General features: G+C 36.5%; 2 protein-coding genes across 5 annotated transcripts; one reads left to right on the top strand and one right to left on the bottom strand.

The window, feature by feature from the left end:
- The first annotated feature begins 1369 nt into the window (after nt 1-1369).
- On the top strand, nt 1370-4789 carry LOC142521457 (phosphatidylinositol/phosphatidylcholine transfer protein SFH7-like). Of its 4 annotated transcripts, none has more exons than XM_075624661.1 (5): nt 1370-1795; nt 2731-2832; nt 2921-3052; nt 3922-4058; nt 4537-4789. In XM_075624661.1, exons 1-3 carry the CDS (start codon nt 1634-1636, stop codon nt 2954-2956), a joined length of 300 nt encoding a protein of 99 aa, XP_075480776.1. In that variant the 5' UTR covers nt 1370-1633; the 3' UTR covers nt 2957-3052; nt 3922-4058; nt 4537-4789. The 4 variants fall into 4 exon arrangements, with proteins under 4 accessions (XP_075480776.1, XP_075480775.1, XP_075480773.1 ...); XM_075624660.1 differs by having other exon boundaries at nt 1371-1795; nt 2312-2832; XM_075624658.1 differs by having other exon boundaries at nt 1371-1795; nt 2312-3052.
- Nucleotides 4790-6177: 1388 nt separating this feature from the next.
- LOC142520100 (RNA polymerase II C-terminal domain phosphatase-like 3) lies at nt 6178-12545 on the bottom strand. The gene is made up of 12 exons (XM_075623074.1): nt 11462-12545; nt 11231-11363; nt 11047-11102; nt 10897-10957; nt 9246-10820; nt 8209-8808; nt 7964-8110; nt 7601-7869; nt 7383-7494; nt 7004-7261; nt 6855-6901; nt 6178-6751 (listed from the first exon to the last, which is right to left on the bottom strand). The coding sequence occupies exons 1-12, from the start codon at nt 12127-12129 to the stop codon at nt 6685-6687; spliced, it is 3993 nt and encodes a 1330-aa protein (XP_075479189.1). The 5' UTR covers nt 12130-12545; the 3' UTR covers nt 6178-6684.
- Between the last annotated feature and the right edge of the window lie 3358 nt (nt 12546-15903).

Genomic DNA, 15903 nt, shown 5'->3' on the forward strand with positions numbered 1-15903 from the left:
AACCATTCCAAGTGACGGCTATAATTGAGAAATTGACGCCTATGTGGAAAGACTTCAAGAACTACCTTAAGCACAAATGCAAGGAGTTGAAACTTGAAGATCTGATTGTGAGCTCGGCCCGGCCCAGCCCGATGTGGTTTTTTGACCAAACAGTGTATCCTTAGCTTGTGTCCCATGTCCGAACCAATGCGTCTCGAGAACATGTCCTTTGGCATAGAACCGTGCGTCTCCTGGTGTGTACGCGTCCCATGTCTCATGTCTTCTGACAGAAAGGTGTGTCTTCTGGGCAGAAGAGTGTGTCCCTTGGCTTATGACATTCATTCTATAAATGGTCCTCTGCAGACATTCGTTGCATACTTTTGCATCCTCATTTTGTTGCATCCGCTTTCTTTTCAAAGCTTGAAAGTTCAAACATATTTTTGTTCGCTGCTCTCCAGAATTTGTTGTGCTGCGCTTTCTGGATTAAGTCGTTGATCTTAGTGATGTTTGCCACCAACGTAAAGCACTAGTATACGGGCAATTCACCTTGCGGACAGAGGATACATCCTTGCCTCGACTTATTGTTATTCGTTGCTGCACGTTATTCAGAGTACCAACAATCGCAAGACGAAAAGATCTATTTCTTTCACTCTAGATATGTCAACCACATCATTCGCCCCCGTGCCTACTGCCCCTGCTCACGGTGAAAAACCTCCGAAATTTTCTGGTGCCGACTTCAAACATTGGGAGCAGAAAATGCTCTTCTATCTCACCACATTGAGCCTGCCTCGATTCCTCAAGGAGGACCCCTCTGTCATTGCTGCAGACGACACAAACACACAACGAAGATCAACACTCGACGCTTGGAAATACAGTGACTTCCTCTGCAGAAACTACATACTCAATGGACTCGATGACACACTATACAGTGTCTATTGTTCTGTTAACACTGGCAAGGAACTTTGGGATTCTTTGGAAAAGAAATACAAAACAGAAGACGCAGACATCAAGAAGTTCGTTGTTGGCAAATTTCTGGATTTCAAAATGGTGGACGCCAAATCTGTAATAAGCCAGGTACAAGAAATTCAAATTATTATTCATGACTTAGCAGAAGGGATGTATATCAATGAACCATTCCAAGTGACGGCTATAATTGAGAAATTGACGCCTATGTGGAAAGACTTCAAGAACTACCTTAAGCACAAATGCAAGGAGTTGAAACTTGAAGATCTGATTGTGAGGCTTCACGTTGAGGAAGATAGCCGAATTTCTGAAGCCAGAACCTACAAAAGGACAATGGAGGTTGAGGCCAAAGCAAATTTGACAAAATATATTTATAGTTCAATATATGTATCATATTTACGACTTCTTGTGGAAGAATCTTTAATCTTTATTATCGTATTTCAATTAAACTTCGTCAGTTGTCTATGGAGTACGTTGCCACGATTCCAACTTATAACCAAATGTGTACGAATCAACATCAAGAATCGAAGAGTCCACCATGAATCGGTATGATCCAGCATCAGCTATCATCGTGTAAAAGCCCTTCTCTTACCAGTATCATCGGAGAAGTTAAAGCAGTTTGGCGCAGAGTTTCAAGATTTTTTCTTTCTTGATTAATCTCTATTAGAGACGCAGAAGGATTTTGACAAAGATGGCTTCTTATCTGCGTCAGAAATGGCAGTCCCTTCAGATTACTTCATCTGGTGCGCTGGAACAAGAAGAAGAGCAGGGTTGCGGCAGCTCCGAGCAGGATGAGCCCTCCAAGATTGGAGTCATGCGTACCCTTGTCCAAGCACAAGATCCCATTGTAAAGGTTCGATCTTTTGTCACTTTCAGTCACCGATTTTGTCTTCCCTTGATCTCTTTTATCATTGCTAAGCCTACGAGGGAAAATATCTAACTTGGTTGTGTATTTGTTACTCTTTTGTTCGTCTGATCTGGTTGATCTTGGCAATACTGTGTTCTTGATCATGTAAATGTGAGTTGACCTCCTAGTTATTCTGGGCCAAGATTTGCGCCAGGGGTGAGACCTGGGTGAACGGGCCAAAGAAAAAATTCATAACTTTGATGTATGTATGTATTTTTAACCTCATTAAGTCTCCCCCTAGCTAGCGCGCCTCTTGTCTCCTCTCAGACAAAATTGCTGGATCTAACCCAATTTATCAACATGTTAATCTACTCTACTGTTGTCTAATACATTTGATGATCGTGGAAATTTGGTTTTGCGGTCAACAGTATGTAATCTTAGTGTATAAAGATTGCTGTTTCGGTGAAGAAGAGGACTGGTATTCTCTGTCATGGTACTGGGTTGCTAACTGTTTGATTGCAGGATATCGATGACCTGATGCTCCGGAGATTTCTTCGAGCTTGTGATCTTGATGTTGAAAAGGCAATAGCAATGTTCGTCAAGTATCTTAAGTGGTGGATGGATTTTGTTCCAAATGGTTGCATATCTCCATCTGAAATTGAAGAAAATCTTGACCATAATAAGATATTTATGCAAGGATATGATAAGACTGGGCTCCCAATCGTGGTTGTCTTTGCTGATCGACATAAACCCACGACCGTGGACGAGTTTAAACTTAAGCATATGTATCATCACAGGCATTCGTGATCTAGCTAGTGTGCTGAAGTAGTACTATAATGTCTCGATTTCTCCATGTGCTTTTTTACATAGTTTCGTCACGTTCACTCTCGATTAAATTTGTGCTAGATAATCTAACTCAAATATTACTATAATGTCTTCAGGAGGTTGTTTTTTCGGCTTTGGACCCTGTTTTCTGGATGAGTGGGCGTATCTTCGTGGCGGTCGAAACTAAATTTTTAGGAAATGTTCAATTTTTTCAGTGGGTTGTGCCCTCACCCGACCAAGTTCGCCTTTGGTTCTATTCCCCTTATACATCTTATGTATAAAAAATTGAACTTGATGCTTATGCAGCCATACATTCCTGAATCTTTTTCTCAGAATGCCTAGTGGGCATGAAAAGTTCACTGCCATCGCAAATTTGGAAGGATGGGGTTATGCTAACAGCGACGTCCGAGGTATCTTGCAGCTCTAACAATCTTACAGGTTCGTTTTCTTAGGAATAGGTTGAAGTTCTCAGGTGTATGTATTGGCCTATTCCATTAAATCCTTACTTATTTACAGAGAAAGAAAGCTTCTTTTTCACTCACTGTTCTTCATGGTTATTCATCTGAATCCCTCAACTTGTTTCTTTTGTCAAAAAAACACTTGGATAATAACGATTAATTATTATATGCATTATCTAAATATAGACGATGATATAATAGGAGATAACAGTATAACCGACCTTAGTGAGGCAAAGACTTGTGCGCTGCTATTGTTTCCCTTTTCCCTTTCTTCACTAAAATTTTGGTGACCTCCCCCATAAAAGACAAAAAAAGAGGGACGAGAGAAAATACGAAATATAGCAACTTTTGTGGTTCGCCCTCGATCCTAAGTCGAGTGTCGGATCGAGTGTCAATGAGCTGAAACTCTTAATGTCCGCCTTTTTCATCTGATTTTCTGTTGTGTTGGGTCCAATAATTGTTCTTGCTTGGTAGAACGATCGAACCGTAATGCTTAAGCTGCTTTGCGGTTTAAAAGATTTGATTTGCACCATTACCACCAGCTATAGCTTTTGGTAAAGTGGCAAGCGCTCGGTCCTATAATTGGTATCAGAGCCAAGGTCATTGCAAGGAGCGCGATTATTGTGAGGGAGATTGTTGGGTGCAATATTTGTCCCTACTTGGTAGAGCGATCGAACCGTGGTGCTTAAGTTGCTCTGCGGTTTAAAAAATTTGAGTTGCACCATTACCACCGGCTATAGCTTTTGGTAAAACGACAAGCTCTCGGTCATACATATTGATTTCAATCTCAAGTCATTATAGTTACAAAGGTATCGAATTCGTTTTTTGTGCTGATTAACATGTTTATAGCATTGATGATTTGGCGACAAGATTGCTATCCGGAGAGGCTTGGCAAGTTGTTTATACTTCATGCGCCGCGCCCTTCATCTTCACGACTGCATGGAAGATGGTTTACCCATTTATTGACAAAAAACACCGAGAAAAAGGTCACATTTCTCTCCTTGTCCTCCTTGTGGATGTTGCACGATTTTTGCGAGCAGGTTTTGCACCAAAATAATGCAATTTCTACCGCAAATACAAAACTCATCTCCAACAGAATAACTTCAAAACTTTTCTCTACAAATGAATATTCGAAGAATTTTTTTTCCGGTTTTTTTTTATGACGGATCGAATTTTTAATTGATCGAAATCAAATTATAAAAGTAATAATTATTTGAATTCATAAGGAACAATGCACTATCTATGAATCAAATAATCGAATTTTGGCAATCAATCATTTCATCAAAACTGAGAGAATCTTGTTTTATCATATTATTATAACTATTAATCTTTTTTTATACTGAATATATATATATATTATAATATATAATTATATTATTATTATTATTATTAAAATTAATTAATTATGGACCTAAATACATATTCGTATAGCTAATTTCTGATTTTGTATTTACACATTTTCAGATAATATTTGCGGAGGACAATAATCTGCAGTCAACTTTAGTCCAAGATATCGATGAGACTCAACTTCCAGATGCATTTGAAGGAGAACTCAGATATATATACATATATATATATATATAATATAATAATTTTTATTTTTATTTTGTAGCAATGAAATGAAAATTGAGTATGAAAGTTGACACGAGAACATTTTGATTAATATATATATATATATATATAATATAATAAATAATAATAATTATTTTTATTTTTATTTTGTAGCAATGAAATGAAAATTGAGTAGGAAAGTTGACACGAGAACATTTTGATTAATACCCAAATGTACAACTTAATTTATTAAAATATACTCACTTTGAAAATTCATCAATTTCTTTTTCTTTTTTTTTAAAAAAAAATTAATCATTTTTTTTTATTTTTTAAATAATATTCAAATTGTACTAAATTCATAAGGTACCAAGGTTAAATTATACTCTGGAAATTATTTATTTCAATACTCCTATTTATTTTATTTTTGTGATAAAAGACAGTAATTCACAGTTTTTTATTCCAACCGCCCTTGACCATTCCTTTTTTACATTCTTCGATATCCCCCAAAATTGTTAATTATTTATTAAGAAAAATTACCAGATTTCTCTTTAATGGAGATTCAAAAGTGATTAGAAGGATGAAAAAACCGAAAATTAGAACTTAAATGAGGGATTAGCTATTTGAAAATTAAGTTGTTAGTAGTCTAACTCTATATTTTTCATCTGTTTAGCATGTTAGTCAATTTATAATCCTAATCCACTAAATTCAAATATTTTTATTTTAATCATTTTTAATAGGAGATTAGAAAGTAAAATAAAAAAAAATGACCGTGTTACACCAAAATTTGACACATGACGACAAATCTGATATTGCATTGAATGCGTCAACACTCTATTGAAAAAAACTTGACAAAAAACTTGTGTGAGACGATCTCACGGATCGTATTTTGTGAGACAGATCTCTTATTTGGGTCATCCATGAAAAAATATTACTTTTTATGCTAAGAGTCTTACTTTTTATTGTGAATATCGGTAGAATTGACTCATCTCACATATAAAGATTCGTGAAACCGTCTCACAAGAAACCTACTCAAAAAACTAAAATTAAAAAATTGCAAGTTATGGACTACGACCGTAAATTGACGAATAAAAAATTGAAAAATACGTCACTCACAAGATCGAAAATATAATTTTCTTGATCAATTATTTTTAAAATTAGATTTAGAATGAAGGCAGCTTCTTTAAGCCTTGCACGTAACAAGAGAGGGGAAAAGATCCCCACGGAACCTGCTGCCGAGAATATGCTTTCCCGGCAGGGGTAGAGGCGGATTGGTACCATTTATACAGTCAACGTGAATCAAGAAACTAGTTTTTATTTGCTTTGAAGCAATTTATACAACAGTTATATTAATATATATGATGCAGCCAATTCATTAATTTCTCGATTCTTTCAAAAAGAAAAATATAAAATTCATTTTCGGGACTTCTTTTATTTATTTATTTAGTGCTTCATTCATGGAAACTTTGAGTATTTTTCAGTTAAAACAAAATAATATTTTCACACTTTATTCTGGTAAGAAACAGATTTGGGGTGGTCCATCAGTTCCATGATTGGTTAGTCAGCAAAGTTCCCTTGAAATTCAGTGCCATTTCTCGTGCTAAAGGAGGAAAAAGGAAAAACAAATTCAGCTTATCAAACAATAGACTGACAAATAAAACCACCACCCTTTTGGGGAAGGCTTTACAATCAGAGCAAATTTTTACAACTCCATTTCCCCAATTTTTAACCAAAATTTGTTGGCCATAATCTTGACATTAACAAGTTACTCCTTGGATTTTCCACCATTGATTATAGTAAGTTCTGAAGTTTGATTTGGGTTTTATATTCAATTACCCTTTCTCCATGCTTGTAAAAGGTCGATTAGGTTTACCCCGATCGGCGACCCATTCTCTCCCCGAGGTCAGTTGATGAGAGTGTGCCGGTCACTCACCCCCTCTTCGGTTCTGTTTCCAGTAATGGTGGGGTCTTAAAAGGGTTTTTGACGTTCCCTGGTGACCAAATGTGGATACCCCAAGAATAAATAACAAGCAAAACCATGGGAAAATGTGTGATGGGGGTGGTTTATTGTTGTTTAATGGAAAAGTCATGCTCATTCGCTCTTCGGTAAAGCAACGCCGAGGCTTCCACCCTGAAAGTGTTCGTTAAGTTGAAGGCGTATTCGATTTGATGAAAAATTAGTAATACTAGGAGAAAAAGAAAATGCATCGAGGTGAACACATGCAATGTCTTACCAGCCAGGATGCACAACAAATCTTCCTTTAGAAAGGGCCCAGTTCACCTATTCAGAAAAATGTAACATCAGCTACAATTTTTCCGAGCCTTTGGGCTGAGAGGGACAAGTGACAAATAGATTATATGGAAATTCAGGGTAGGAAAATACCTTGTCAGTCCCAAGGGAATTAGCCACTACATGGGTGACCTGATCATCAATCTGATTGGTGCATACAGCACCAAATTGTTCAGCTGTTTGCCATAGAGGATGCATGTGAGGATTTGCTTCACCAACGGGGAATATCCGGCTAAATACAACTCGGCAACCGGCAAGAATCTTCCGTTGTTCAGAAGCTAAGATGTTTCTAACATCAGCTTCATCTAATGACTGGTGTGCAAAAAATGTTTGATGTATTCTCTCAATAACCTGCTTCGAAAAAACAAATTAAGCAATCAACATATCCTATCTATTGAAGTAATATTCAACAATCTCATTCGCACATTCAGCAACACATCATTTACAAAGTTGTCTGGCGCTTAAACAGTACCGCTAAAGAAGAAGCCAAAGTCCCAAATTCTGGTCTTTCATCATGGTCGATCTCAAGAAGGGAAGGACCCGGTAGTCCAAATTGCCGTCTACTACAGGGAAAATAAATATACCTGATGGGGAGAAACAAAAAGGAAGAGATCAATTAAAGAATCGAGGGATGGTTAGCTGAAAGGTTTATGAATTGAGCAATATCTCAAGAACAAGGCAGATCCTTACCGCTCTACAACTATTAAATTTAGTTTGTTGTGAGGCCACACTCGGACAGAATCATCTATAATCACTACAGACGATTCCATTCCCAACACTCCCTCCAAGTCCTTGATCTTGGGAACCCTGTCTTCACTATCAAAAGGATCACCATCATCACCCCTCGAGATAACTCGCCCAGAAAATAATTCTCCTTTTGGATCAAGCAATTTTGCCATCTCAGTGGCATAATACCTGTTCCCCATGGTATATAGATGCAGCTCGAAGAGTTTACTAGCCTAAAATGGTATATCAAGATGCATCACAAAGCAAAGAAGGTTCAGTTACTATTTGATAAAACAATGGCTAACAACAGAAAGAAGAGGGGGCCACCTTCGCCAAGAAATTCCATATCCCAGGCCGCAATTTAGTCCACATTCCCATATGAGGAAAACAAAATAAATGTCTCTGAGGCTTTTCCCGATCCTCCTCCTCTTTCTTTCTCAACATTTCATCATGGTGCGGATCAACTTCAACAAACTGGAAGTAAAACAGCAGGCAAAAACCTTGTTCTTAATTTCTTTCATATGTTTCAACAATTTGTGATGAAATTAAAAGCTAATCAAAATATTCCATGCCTTCGCTGAATTAAGAAGAGTGTGATCGAGATCCAAGACAAGACACAACTTGTGAGCAGCAAACATTTTCTTCTGTTCTTCCATCCTCCTAGTCCTCTCTCTTTGGATAGCAACCTTTTGTTGGTCATCAAATCCATCAAACAAATGCTCCACATCACACCATGCAATTGGTGGTCGGGGCGGGACAACAGTTGGTTCTTCAGAAGACAAGCTAGCCCCATTTTTTAGGTTTCCAGATTCAAAGTCCTGGCTCTTATTTTCAGTCCCAACTTTATGAGTCGGCAATGACAGAGATGTTGGAACCTCAGGTGGTATCGATGGAGAAACAGATGGTTTAGATAAGGACAATATATCAGCAATATTTTTCAAATTATTAGTGAATTGCCTAGTAATATCAGGTTGTATCACAGAATTAGAAGCCACTGATTTCTTTTCCAATTGATCCTCTTGCCTTAACGTGCCCAAGTTGCTGGTCATTGTCAAACCAGTTGAAGTATTTATTTTGAGTTGATCAGACCCAGCAGAACCACCCTTCTGATGTGCATTATAATGAACACGGCGTGGATCACGGGGTTTCATGCGAATCTTTCCAGAATCCTCCTGCATATTATATTATATAATTGCTTAACGATATATTTACTGTTAAAATATAATAAAATAAATAGAAAGTACATTTTCATCCAGTATTAAGTTGAAGAGACAACCAAATGACAACAATGGTGGTAGTATATCCATTTTAAACATCTACACTCCATGTTTAAAGTTATCTGAGGACACTTCCAACACAAATAATAACTCTGGGTTCCATTCAAGAGTAAATGTAGGAATTATCTTCCAACACTCTAGGAACGAATCAGTTGCATGTCTAGGTTCAAAGTTCGGAAAATGGAAATAGGCCAAAGGTTGCACAGAGTGTTAAACAAGCAAGACTCGGAAGCAGTAAACAAGCAAGACAATCTGGAAAGGCATAAAGCATGAGTATTGTTGAGCTAGAAAAAATTGGAAACTTAATACAGAGCATGTATATAGGTTCCCACCACAGGAACCCCCTGGGGAGGTGTCTGATTTCCAGCTGGTGGCTGCTGCCCCAGAACGGCGACATTAGGTGGCACTCCATTTGTTGACAGTACGGATCCAAGCAAAGAATCTGAAATTGGCACGTGTGTCATACTTTTGTTATAATCAAAAGACCTCTGGTGTTCCGATTTAAGTATGTTCATAAACATAGATGGATTCACTGCAAGATCTCTTAAGAGAGACTGAAGGTAAGTAGTCGCATTGGGATCAGTCACTTGCGATTTTGTCGTTTGATTTGTTAATGGAAAATTCACAGGTTTGCTTAGAGGCAGGGAAGAGGTTGGGCTAGTCATAAAACTTGTTGAGTTTGCACCAAGTGTTGGCAAGCTTGTCGTTGAACTTGGTAAAGATAAGGTGGTATTCTGACCCATGATCTGGAATTTCTCATTTCCTTTTATTGTTAAATTAGACGTAATCGAGCTGGTAGAAACACCAGTCATGGCATTTTCCAAATTTGCTGAATTGCCTACGCTTCCCAGGATATGGTTTCCTCGCATACCCTGCATTCCAACTGTTTCTCTGTCCTCCAACCAACCACCAGTTTCAGTCACTCCTTGCACGTCATGTGCGATTCCAGAAACTGTTGACTCATTTCGTTGACGTTTCAACATGGGACCAGCCACAACTACGTCTTCAACTATCCTCTGCTTCCGTGAACTCACAAGTCCAAGAAGAGGCTCCACCCTGGGCTCATCATTCGTGGAAACTGCATTGGAATTGACCCTTCGAAGCCTTGGGTCCCTAATTTTGGCAGAGGAGGATTTCAACACAGGATTTGAGGTGGTAATTCCAGGACAGATAGTCATAGCACTGCTCATCCCTTGACCAGTAAGTACCGTGGAGGTAGAAGAAGAAACAATAGGGTGAAGCAAAATTGAGGGTTTCACAGAACCACTCATTTCTTGCCCTAACATTGAGGTGTTCAATTTACTGACATTCTGAATAATAGAACTTGAAACTTCCCCACTAGTTTCACCATTTCCAGTATCACCTTCTTCAGAAGGAGTTGGGCTTGGAAGTTCGTCATTCCTGAAAAAGGAACTGTGACAAAACTTCTGCTGATAAGTGGAAACAGCTTTGACAGCATCAGTCTCATAAGGATGCATTATAGCATTCTCTTTCCTCAGAAATTGTCTGGGGACTGGCCACTCGGGTTTCGCTGATCCATGTCCCAACAACAACCCTTTACCAAAAGGCAGAGATGAAGTCATAACTCGTGTAGGAGATGGAAGATTTTCTGCATCATAATCTATATGAAGATCAAGGAGTGGACGAACTGGTCCTTTATGCTTATGCTTATCTAACCCTAATTTTGAATCAGCCAGTGAGAAGCTGCTATGAGTTTGATCTAAGGATCCAGTATGCCTGAATAACATTTCATCTTTGTCCAGGCCAGGTAAGCCATTATTAGCCTTCTGAAACAACACATCAGCATCAGTCTTACAAAACCCTACATCCACTTGTTTCTTCTTATTATCAATGTCATCGTTGGGCGAAAAAGCCAATGAATTATTTGATGATACGATAACCTCCATCTGTGGCAGTATGCAACAAAGTGAGATATATGAACTCTTAAAATCCCACCGTTGGACAAACTAAGAAAAATCTTACCTCTTTCAACTGCTGAAGAGAGAAAAGAGGCGGCTTTAAGCTTGTCACATGGATCAGCAACCTATAAGCATGTTTGAAAAACTGGGTAACTAAGTCGTTTATTATCAAATACAAAAGAAAAGTATACAAATAGAACATGCAGAACAGAACCTTGACAGGATGTCCCTATTCTGTTCTTTGAGTCTTGGATTCATCGAAAAGAACACCTGCAAACACCAATTCTAAGCAACTTTCCGGAAGTGTATAAATGAGATGTTTCCCAACAATCCATGGAAAAAAAAACTATTATTGAGAAAATGCGAGGTAGGAATATTAAAAAGTCCAAATGTCATACTGAATTGACATTCTCGATGGCAGTGTATAATTGTTTAGCAAGAGTATCTTTCTCAGCAGATGAGCTCTCCAAAACCAATCTTTGCAAGCTGTCAACTGACTTCTGCAAACTTGAGCACCATATAACAAATGACCTACACAAAGAAACCAAAAACTATATCCATTACTTATCCAAACAACTCAGCGCCAAAGATGAGGGACATCAAAGTCGAAGCATTCCTATCTAACTTACTTATCAGCATCAGCCACAATCAGACTCTGGAGCTCTTTTTTTATCAAATCAATCTGCTTCTTCTTCTCAAGATGATCACTCCTGTCCGGATTAACTTTCACCTTTTCTTCAAGTTCCATCGGTTCGGCTGAACCCTCTTTCTCGACAACGGACTCAAAATCCAAATCTATCTCCCCCTCCTCCAACTCCCCTTCCTCCTTCTCACCATCATCCTCCACATCAATGATAACCTTATTAGCAGATGACAAAGTATCTGTCTTGGCATCATTATTATCGTCACAATCATTATTAGTTTTAGTACTTGCACCATCCATCATCACAAAAACCTCGTCCAAGGGCTTATTGTTTACAGCCTGAGCCCAAGCCAAATTGTACAAACCAGAGTTGTAAGACTTGGGAGCAATCTGATACTTATATACTTCCCTCATCGTCCAACCACTATTGCCACTCCTAGTTCCACCACCACTATTTTGACTCGGATTATCACTAATAGCATTGGTTTTCTTCGAATGATCAGTAATTTTGAGAGGCGAAGGGGATGACGATCCTTGTTTAGTATTAAAATCTTCTTCGGTAATTTCTTCAACCGAGGCGGAATCTGAGATCTCCCCTTCCTCCACATCGTGAACCTCAACTTCAACAAGTAGCTCCTCACAACCACCTTGCATTTTTCAAAAAACAAGCTCAAAACCTTCAAACCTCCCACCAATCTGACCAATCACCCAACAGCCAAAAATCAAAATTTACGGAATAAAAAAAATCGGGAAATCAAAATATACCCCAAATTGAAGGTTTCTGGAAAGCAAAAAAAAAAGGGGGGGGACTTTACTGCAAAACAATTCAGAATATGACGAACTCAGAGATCGCACCAGAAGTCAACAGAGGTTTTTCAAATTACAGAGGAATTAATCGTCGATTTCTTATATTTTACTAGTTTAAGGAACAGATCCGGGTGGTTATTCTAGAAATTTGTAGATTAAATTTTGCCCTAATTCCTATTCGGAATCGAAAATGAAATCGTACGGCTCCGGAAGAAAGAGAGAGAAATAGGAACGAAGAGTGAAGTGGATTAGATACCTCAACATATCTAAAGATCGATTTGTACACGCCAAGTTTGAAGTTAAACTCCTTTTGACCAATAGGAATATAGAAAAATCTGTTTAAAATTTTAAAAAATAATTTATATATATATATATATATATATAGTTTTATTTTGTGGTTGGTTAATTAAAATTGGATTTAATTTTTATACCATTTTGGAAATTTTTTTTATCCATCTTTCTGAACTAATGTATTTGACACTAGGTCTCATGTGAGACGATCTCACGAATCTTTATCTATGAGACGGGTCAATCCTATCGATATTCACAATAAAAAGTAATACTCTTAGCATAAAAAGTAATACTTTCATGGATGACACAAATAAGAGATTCATCTCACAAAATACGACCCGTAAGACCGTCTCACACAAGTTTTTGCCTTGACACTAACCTCGTTACATGTTACATATTATAATTATCACACTCGGTAAAAAAATAAGTGTCAAATACATTAAATGCACGAACACCTGATCGTTAATATTGATCGAACCATGAGAGTAAAGTATCCTATTTCGTTAAAAAAATATAATCCAAAACAAGTATTATATAAGCATATAACGTGGAAATGTGACTGTTAAATCTATATTATTTATTAAAATTAAACTCTCTTTAATAATCAACATTGATATGATAGTTCTAATAACATTATCTAACCATCCAACTAAATATATCACATTTTTCTTTAAATTTTATTTTATCTCTTAATATTTCAATTTCAAAAATTAACATTATCTAACCATCCAACTAAGCATACAAAGGAATTTGAAATTTATGAGTTTAAATCATTTCATCCAAGCACAACTCGAAGAAAATAAATGCTAATAAGATTAAGGGAAAATAACCTTTTTGTTCTAGTGACTTTTTCTATTTTGGGTTTTGATCAATTAAACTATGAAAGTTTGGTTTTGATGCACTAAATTTTGTTGGCTTTTAATTCTATTTTCCATAATACTGACGTGTAACTAGAAAATGCTGACGTGACATTAAAAAATACTGACGTGACATATAAAATTACTGACTTATCCAATATCGCATCAATAGTTAGAAAAAAAACATATAAAAATTAAGAGTTGTTTGCTAAAATCGAAATTTGAAAACTTAGTCGATCAAAACTCCCCGTTGGACAAAATAATAGACTAAGAAAATTTATTCTCTCTAAGATTAATATACTTTAGTTTTCATAAATTAGTGTAGAACGGGAGACTTTGAAATTTTTTCAAATAAAAGAATAAACAATGTAACTCGTTTAATTGTTATAAACTAAAATATTGTCCCTTATTTTTGGCAGAAGAAATAAGAAAAATTCCATTGCTCGGTGACAAATGAGATATTTATAAAAAGTTTCAATCGTCACTATTAAATAGGCAATCTACATCTTTTTATTATCGTGGTTTGTTGATAGAAAGATCGAGACTTTTTTCCATCTAATTGCTTTTTTATGTCATATTTTAAAGTAATTATAATTTAAATATGCAATTATCATGAATTTATTTTTATTATGAAATTCCATTTGTTAATACATTGAATTTGAATATTATCATAGAGTTGATAAATATCTCTATGTCTCTGAGTTATATGGTCTAAATCCAAGGGATGTACAACTAAAAATTGGACTTACTTATCTTTCTCGTACTCAAACTACATAGCAAAAAAATGATTTAACAAATCATAATTGCTTGGAATGATTGATAAACTATATAACAATATTTGCTATTGAATAAGAAGTAAAATAGATTATATGAAAGAGTATGTCTCTTGTGAGACGGTCTCACGAATTTTTATCTGTGAGACGGCTCAACCCTACCGATATTCACAATAAAAAGTAAAACTCTTAGCGTAAAAAGTAATATTTTTTCATGAATGACCCAAATAAGATATCTGTATCACAAAACACGATCCGTGAGACCGTCTCACACAAGTTTTTGACTATGTGAAATTACGAACATTTATAGTGCAACCGAGTTTTATATCCACGTGTTTACGAAAATATGCTAGAATCAGGATTCACACCAAATCAACTGACCTTTGTAGGCGTACTTTCAGCATGTAGAAATACAGGATCTTTAGATCAAGGCCAAACTCATTTTACTTCCATGCAAGAGCACCATTGTATTGAACCGTGCATGGAAAATTGGCCATCTCGGGAAGGCTGTAAAGACGATCAACCAAACCCCATCGGCACCCAACGTACTGGTATGGCAGGCATTACTTGGGGCTTGTGTCGCACACACAAAAGTCGAGCTTGGAAGATTTTCTCCGGATCGTGTGCTTGAGCTGGAACCGGGAAAATTGATAAATTAGTCTTATAGGTTTGCGAATTTCGGTTTTTGCTCTATTATTTTTGCCACTTATGCTTTTCGGTTCGTCATTTTCTATTATTTAAACATTTGGTCTTTTTTACTTTATTTTCATCACGTTACTGAATTAACATTTTTCCTTGATGATATGTAAACTTTCAATTGTAGATTTTGACATATCACACATAATGTTAAATTTGACATAAGTATCACATCTTCTCTCTCATAACTATCGACGTCAGCTTTTATTTAGACAAGCAAATCTACAATTTTCCTTCAACTAATCCCTAAATTTCTAAGAAGAAAAAAAATTATTTTACATAAGATTATTACGTCATTAGTTTCTAAATGATGAATATTGTTTTGTAAAATATGGAAAAATAACACAATTGAGGATTTTTTGGACAAGTGATAATCCAGGTCGAAGGTTCCTGGATGCCGAAATTGGAGGGTGAGTGTCCTATTTTTTAATTCTTTGATTTTATGGCACTTTGATTTTTATATTCTTGTACTAATTTGTTTGGTGAAACCTTTTATTTTCTATGGCATAGTGGTAAGAGTGTTTTTTCGCACGAGAAGATCCGACAATGTGTCGTAGGTCAATTACTATAATTCTTGACTTGAAATGAAAATTAGTTATACTTGAAGTTTACAAAAAGAAACTGAAAAAGAAAATAAAAATTTGAAGTTCTAACTTGCTTGTTTCATTTTTTGTTTAGGTTATTGGATAATTTCTTAAATGAAGCTCATACGCAGCTCGAATCCGCATTTTTTTATAAAATAATATCGCTCAGACGCAGCTCAAATCCGCATTTCTTGCAAAGTAACTTCTCTTATCTCAGAAAAATGAGGATATTTATGAGAGAAATTGAGACTTATTTCTCTCTCCACATAAATTTCCGACGGATATGAGAGGGAAGAGGTGCTCACTTTCCTACCAATAAAAGTTTGATGTGTATGTTAAATTCTACATTTTAGTGTGACGTGGCAAAACCTGCTGATATTGACCAGGTAAGTCGGGTTGAGCTTAGCGGGAGACTATACC

The sequence above is a fragment of the Primulina tabacum genome, chromosome 12 (genome assembly GCF_025594145.1).
Source record: "Primulina tabacum isolate GXHZ01 chromosome 12, ASM2559414v2, whole genome shotgun sequence".
Classification (NCBI taxonomy): Eukaryota; Viridiplantae; Streptophyta; class Magnoliopsida; order Lamiales; family Gesneriaceae; genus Primulina; species Primulina tabacum.